Source organism: Pseudochaenichthys georgianus, chromosome 8 (assembly GCF_902827115.2).
Source record: "Pseudochaenichthys georgianus chromosome 8, fPseGeo1.2, whole genome shotgun sequence".
Classification (NCBI taxonomy): domain Eukaryota; kingdom Metazoa; phylum Chordata; class Actinopteri; order Perciformes; family Channichthyidae; genus Pseudochaenichthys; species Pseudochaenichthys georgianus.
The window spans coordinates 33,971,307-33,978,682 of record NC_047510.2 but is presented as its reverse complement, the minus strand read 5'-3'; the positions used below and the strand labels follow the sequence as shown (position 1 = coordinate 33,978,682).

Here is a 7,376-nt window from a genome sequence, read left to right as displayed (position 1 = left end):
AAAAGGAGAAATGTAAAAGAAAAAATATGTTTATTTATTTTTCACTGTCCCTTAAAGGTGGGGTAAGTTTCAGAAACCGGCTCGAGTGCACTAAAATTTGAAAGTACACAGCCGAAAAGAATCCGCCCCTTCCTTCAGACTTCCTTACAGAGCACCTCCTCCAACACACATGAACGTGCAATGCACGCCCAATGAGGGCACGAGATACATTTGTGCGTGCACGAGATGGAAGGCTGACAGACAGGGCGGCAAACGGATTGGTCGTGCTTTTTACAGTATTACGGCTTCCACAGATGACGTTTTTTTATGGATTTGTTGTCAAAGCACTTCAGATATTCATTGCTATCTGGATGTTAAGAGCATTCCATGGAATATAGCAAAAAGTGTATCTCGAGCCGGTTTCTCAAACGTACCTACCCCACCTTTAAAGTTTACATTTCTGAGAAAAAAGTCAAAAACCTGAGAAAATCAATACAATTCTGAGAAAAGTCAACATTTCTGAAGAAATTCAAACTTTCCTTGAGAAAGTCAAAATTCTGAGAGTGAAAATATTGGAAGAAAGCCGGACACCTAAACAGCTCAAATCTCTCAAACATTAGAAATAAAACACAAAAAATAGCACTACCGAAGAAAGTTACATTTTCCTCAAAAAATTCTGAGAAAATTCCGTGAATAAAGTAAAAATTCTGAAAAAAATAGTTCTGTGAAAATTCAAGATTTCTGGAAAAAAAGTCAAAATTTTGAGGAAATTAAAAATTCTGTGAAAAGTCAAAATTGAAATTGAAGTGAAAATATTGGAAGAAAGCTGGACATCTACACGGATACAATCTCTCAAACATTAGAAGCAAAACAGAAAGAATAGCACTACAGTAGAAAGGCCAAATGTAAAAGGAAAAATGTTTATTTGTTTTTGGGAGCACAAACAAAATATTTTCTTTTCAACACACATCTCTAATGATTTCTAACACATACAAATACACCTTTTGACACGCGGTATGTTTCGTGAAATTGAAATACAGGTTTGATAAACATTTTCCGGCACAGCTCAAAACACACATTTGCTTTCACATATAACACAAGATTGTCACACAAAATTACAATCCCAGTTACCCTTTGTTTCTAAGTATCATTCAATTTGACTCCAAGAGTTTTTTAAACCAAGACGATCAAAATATCAAACAACTGTAATCCTTTTATTTTCGGCAAAATGGAAGGAAGCTCTTAGAGAACAAACTTTGGACAATCAGTACACGGACAAGGACAAACGTATGGTCTCCAACTTAATACATTTTCCTAGGAAATGTAATTGAGCTGTTGATGCATGCACAACATCTCGCCACTGGCCCTTTTTAGGACGTTTTTTTCGACAAATAAAATAAATTATGATAAACTCTTTAGAAATGACTTAAATACCAAGTGATTTACATAGTTTGCATATAATGAACTGCCAGAACGATCACCATCCCGCCTTTTAAATAGTTTCAGTAGTTTAAAGGGTGTAGAATAAAGGCATGAACACAATGCACGACAGTGGTGATAATCACATCACATAAACAGGCTTCGGGGTGTGGTGAAACCAGAAGTCAGAGCCTCATCGTCTGCAAACACTTACGCCTGAAGAAAAACAACTTAAACCCCGAGCGGTTAAACTTGCCTCGTCTTCTTCTGCAGAGCCATCATCCTGCTACCTTGTTTGCTTTATATAAAAAGTCAATGATTGCTTATGCTAATGTGAAAAGGCTCAGAGAGGAAGTCCATCAGTAAAGACATTTGAACTGCCACTCCATTTAACTCTGATGGAAGAAATGATGAGCAGCTAAAGTTAAACATTGGCACTTTGACTTTAATTAAAGCTGTCAAAGTAGGAAATCTACTCGACCGAGCTTCCTTATGAAGTAAAGGATACAAGCAAGACACTACGAAACAAATATATTGGTAGGATTAGTTAGGGTTAGTAGTTTTAGTTATCACACAACTTCTGATGGCGTAACATCCCGTATCAATTAGTACGTTTTATTGTCTTTTTCTTGCCGAATCACTTTTTCTCTGACACTTATGATCAGAAGAGTCTTTTTGTAACATAAGACAACATACAATTTAAGATTGACAAAGAAAATAACAAATATTTACATAGTGTGTACCCTACCTCAGAAATAAAAAGGGGTTCTCTAATGTTGTAAAGGTTGGGTCAAGTATATAAATATATTATGTAGATATTTGTTTTAGAAAAGCAGAACTTATTAATTCTAATTCACTATAGTTGCTGCTTTTGCGCACATCTCTTGTAACAGGGGTTTATAAAGTTGTGCTTTTTCATAATTCTGTCAATTAAGACAACAAATCGATTGGTCGACAAAGTTATACGAGTGCAAGTCGACCAACAATGTCTTCATGATAACTCTTATATACCCTCTGATAGAAATGGATCTATCATTTTACTTTGTAGAGGTCAGTCATCTCTCGCTACTTCACTTTTTGCACTCAGTTCAGTGGATCTTTCTCCCCGAGTTGTTTTTGCTTCCATTCTCTTCCATCGCTTTCTCCAGCCAGTCCGATTCGCTCTCAGAGTCGCTGGCGTCGCTCCCGTTAGCCGCCAGCAGTCTGGAGTAATTAATCCTGCACTGTTGAGGGGCTTTAAACTGCAGCAGAGGCAGACACACACACCACAACATCACACACATCGCCGTCCCTCTGAACAGCCACGTCAACCCGAACCTCTGCACCACAAAGCCCCCGGAAAAACTCCCCAAACTACTCCCCAGATTTAGCGAAAGAGAGCTGAAGATCCTCCTTACACTCCTCTCCGATCCCGATGTAGCCACCTCCTCACACTGTATCTTCACGGCCCACCAGAGGGCGCCAGAGCTCAAACAACTCAACATCTGGGCGGGAATCGCAGCCCACGGCCCCCACAGGAAGGAGAAGTAGAAACACTGCACACCGAGGCTTGCTGTCCCGACGACAAGCACCTTTCCTGGGGTGAGCAGCTTCGAAATCCGCCCTTTGAGTAAAGGATAGGCAGCCTGTGAAACTAAAGCGAGAGCTAACGAGACCCCATGTGCATCTCGCTGCTCCCGTGGTCCTGCATCTGCCACAAGAGGAAATTATCCACAACGGATCCAGCGCAGCCCACTAAAAAGGTGGTGGCGACGCAAAGCAAAGCGTGGGGGGAGTTGTGGACCAGCTGCAGCGCTTTTAGGAGACCGAAACCCCGATCCCGCTTCTTATTCAGGTGCAGAGGGAGGTACGCGGCGACAGGAAGCGCCACAAATCCGATGACCGCGTAGAGGAAGAAGTGTGCGGCCATCCGAGGGAAATTCCCGGCTATGAGGCAGGGTAATCGGCTAACGAGTAGTCCGGTTCCTCCGACGCCACACGCCGCTCCGAGGATCTTCCAAATAGAGGTGATTCTGTATCGATCCGAAGCATCCGCGAAGTCGAGATACTCGTAAAGTCCGTCATCCGCCGTCCATTCGAGAGGCGACGCCATTAACTCCCACAGCGACACGGTGATGAGGATGAGGAAGAAGAGCTGGTGATGAGTGTCCATCACCTTCAAGCTGCCCAGAAAGTCAAACCGTCTCTGGTCGTCCTCCTCCTCCTCCTCCATCTTTATTTCTGACCTTTTATTCCTACTTTTGGACACCGAGGAAAGTGCAACACTGCTCTTAATCGCACCGCCACCATCTGTCTGACTTTTGTTTGTGATATTGTCCGAAAGCGGAGGTATGTCCAGATCATAAAGCGCCGGTTCGTTCGTCAGAACTGGAGCAGTTTGAGCATCAGCGAGTCTCTTTGCAGGAACACTTGCAGACGGAGGAACCATAAATGACTGTGCAGCAACGGTCTTAGTCACACCACCACCTGTCTGACTTTTGTTCGCATTGTCTTTCGGAAGCGGAGGTTTATCCAGAAGCGCCGTTTCGTTCGTCAGAACCGGAGCAGGTTGAGCATCAGCGAGGGTCTTTGCAGGGGTTTGAGAACCCGTAGTTCTGGGTAACGTGTGAGGTGCGACGCTGCTCTTAACCACACCACCACCTGTCGGACTTTGCGTCGGACCACCGCTCAGATCGCTCGTAAAATGACAGTTTTCGTGCACTTCCACGGGCGGGAAGAACAGCAGAAGAAGAGCGACGGACGCCGAACAAACCAGAGATCCGACGATCACCGCCCTCCTCTGGTTGTAGTGTTTGGACAGCAGGCTGGAGGCGGGGCTCCACAGCAGAGCGATGAGGTGTTTGGTGCCCATGATGATGCCCGTCATGGAGGGGGAGAGACCCTGCTGACGGAGGAAGAGCGTGAGGAAGGGCAGCAGCGAGGCCCGGGCGCACGAGGACAGGAAGTGGAAGGCGCCGGCCAGAGCGAGGGTACGCTGGATGTTGATCTGCTTGTTCCTCTTCATGGTGGAACGATGGTGGTCTCACGGGGAGTGGGTTTCAACTGGGAGAGAGAGAGGGGAGAGAGAGAGGGGAGAGAGAGAGAGAGAGAGGGGGGAGAGAGAGAGGAGAGGGGAGAGAGAGAGGGGGAGATAATACATTAAAGGTCACCTATTGTGCAAAATCCACTTTTTCATGTCTCTTCTACATCAACATGTGTCCCATCTTCTCCATGTCTCTTCTACATCAACATGTGTCCCCTCTTCTCCATGTCTCTTCTACATCAACATGTGTCCCCTCTTCTTCATGTCTCTTCTACATCAACAAGTGTCCCCTCTTCTTCATGTCTCTTCTACATCAACATGTGTCCCCTCTTCTTCATGTCTCTTCTACATCAACATGTGTCCCCTCTTCTCCATGTCACTTCTACATCAGCATGTGTCCCCTCTTCTTCATGTCTCTTCTCCATGTCTCTTCTACATCAACATATGTCCCCTCTATGTGTCCCCTCTTCTTCATGTCTCTTCTACATCAACATGTGTCCCCTCTTCTTCATGTCTCTTCTACATCAACATGTGTCCCCTCTTCTCCATGTCTCTTCTCCATGTCTCTTCTACATCAACATGTGTCCCCTCTTCTTCATGTCTCTTCTACATCAACATGTGTCCCCTCTTCTTCAAGTCTCATCTACATCCACATGTGTCCCCTCTTCTTCATGTCACTTCTACATCAGCATGTGTCCCCTCTTCTTCATGTCTCTTCTCCATGTCTCTTCTACATCAACATGTGTCCCCTCTTCTTCATGTCTCTTCTACATCAACATGTGTCCCCTCTTCTTCAAGTCTCATCTACATCCACATGTGTCCCCTCTTCTTCATGTCTCTTCTACATCAACATGTGTCCCCTCTTCTTCATGTTTCTTCTACATCAACATGTGTCCCTCTTCTTCATGTCTCTTCTACATCACCATGTGTCCCCTCTTCTTCATGTCTCTTCTACATCAACATGTGTCCCTCTTCTGCATGTCTCTTCTACAACACCATGTGTCCTCTCTTCTTCATGTCTCTTCTACATCAACATGTGTCCCCTCTTCTTCATGTCTCTTCTACATGAACATGTGTCCCCTCTTCTTCATGTCTCTTCTACATCAACATGTGTCCCCTCTTCTCCATGTCACTTCTACATCAGCATGTGTCCCCTCTTCTTCATGTCTCTTCTCCATGTCTCTTCTACATCAACATGTGTCCCCTCTTCTTCATGTCTCTTCTACATCAACATGTGTCCCCTCTTCTTCATGTCTCTTATACATCAACATGTGTCCCCTCTTCTTCAAGTCTCATCTACATCCACATGTGTCCCCTCTTCTTCATGTCTCTTCTACATCAACATGTGTCCCCTCTCTTCTTCATGTCTCTTCTACATCACCATGTGTCCCCTCTTCTTCATGTCTCTTCTACATCAACATGTGTCCCTCTTCTGCATGTCTCTTCTACAACACCATGTGTCCTCTCTTCTTCATGTCTCTTCTACATCAACATGTGTCCCCTCTTCTCCATGTCTCTTCTACATCAACATGTGTCCCCTCTTCTTCATGTCTCTTCTACATCAGCATGTGTCCCCTCTTCTTCATGTCTCTTCTACATCAACATGTGTCCCCTCTTCTTCATGTCTCTTCTACATCAACATGTGTCCCCTCTTCTTCATGTCTCTTCTACATCAGCATGGGTCCCCTCTTCTTCATGTCTCTTCTACATCAACATGTGTCCCCTCGTTCTTCATGTCTCTTCTACATCAACATGTGTCCCCTCTTCTTCATGTTTCTTCTACATCAACATGTGTCCCCTCTTCATCAACATGTGTCCCCTCTTCTTCATGTCTCTTCTACATCAACATGTGTCCCCTCTTCTTCATGTACTTCTACTTTTACTCAAGTAAAAAATCTGAGTACTTCTACTTTTACTCAAGTACATGATCTGAGTACTTCTACTTTTACTCAAGTACATGATCGGAGTACTTCTACTTGTACTCAAGTAAAACATAAGTACTTCTTCCACCTCTGCATGAAAGCATAAACAGCTCAGTTCACCTGTGCAGCAGGATGCACCTGTTTGTCCAGGATCTGCAGATGTGGAGCTTTAGTCCACGTCACTTAAACTTTACGATTATTTTAAGATAATACAATAAAATTACTCTTTTACCTTTTAGACCTGTGGCCCTCACGAACCTTCTTTAAACTTTTGTACCGGTCATCCTGCAGCTCGATCTGCTGCTTTATATCCACTATGAGTCTCTTTGGGAAGGAGTGCACCTGTTGCCGTGTGAATACGGTTCTTTATCGGTGTTTACCTGAGAGATTTTACAGCACTGCAGTGCCCCCTACAGGCGGGGAGGCCAATGTGCACCGAAGGAAAAGGAATATATTTGTGAATATTAATTATTGGGAAATTAATGTTCTGTTTGAATATTTTGAGTCAGTAGTTCTGTTTTGTTTTTCAACCTGTACGTTTTATATATTTCATTATTATTATTATTGACAGAAGGGGGGCAGGAACAGATTTTAGTGTTTTTATCTGGATAATTAATGTTATTTTTAGGGGGGGGGAATTGTTATTTAAATTAACAAATGTAAACAAATAAGTAGAAGTCAATAACAGATACATTTTTCATAATAATAATAATAATACCTTTAATAATAACAGTAATAATTATAATAACATTATATAATAATGCTACCGTTTTAAAAACGTTCCCATTTCTATTAAAAGAAAATCATTATTTCACACTTAAGTAAAATATTTAGTCATAGGTTATTTAATTTACAGCATTTTACTTTATGACACGTTTCTTTTACATAAAGATAGGGTCGATAGGGACTTGGCTTGGAAACTGGAAGGTCACCAGTTCAAGTCCCGGCAAGACCAAGTGCTACCGAGGTGTCCCTGAGCAAGGCACCGCTCCCTACACTGCTCCCCGGGCGCCGTTTAAAATGGCAGCACACTG

General features: G+C 43.3%; 1 protein-coding gene across 1 annotated transcript; it reads right to left on the bottom strand.

Moving 5' to 3' along the window:
• Nucleotides 1-879: 879 nt before the first annotated feature.
• Nucleotides 880-6,711, bottom strand: mfsd6l (major facilitator superfamily domain containing 6-like). The gene is given in 3 exon segments (XM_034088474.2): nt 880-3,052; nt 3,055-4,440; nt 6,575-6,711. Coding segments are annotated over 2 exon segments (1,914 nt in total). The 5' UTR covers nt 4,403-4,440; nt 6,575-6,711; the 3' UTR covers nt 880-2,486.
• Nucleotides 6,712-7,376: the final 665 nt, after the last annotated feature.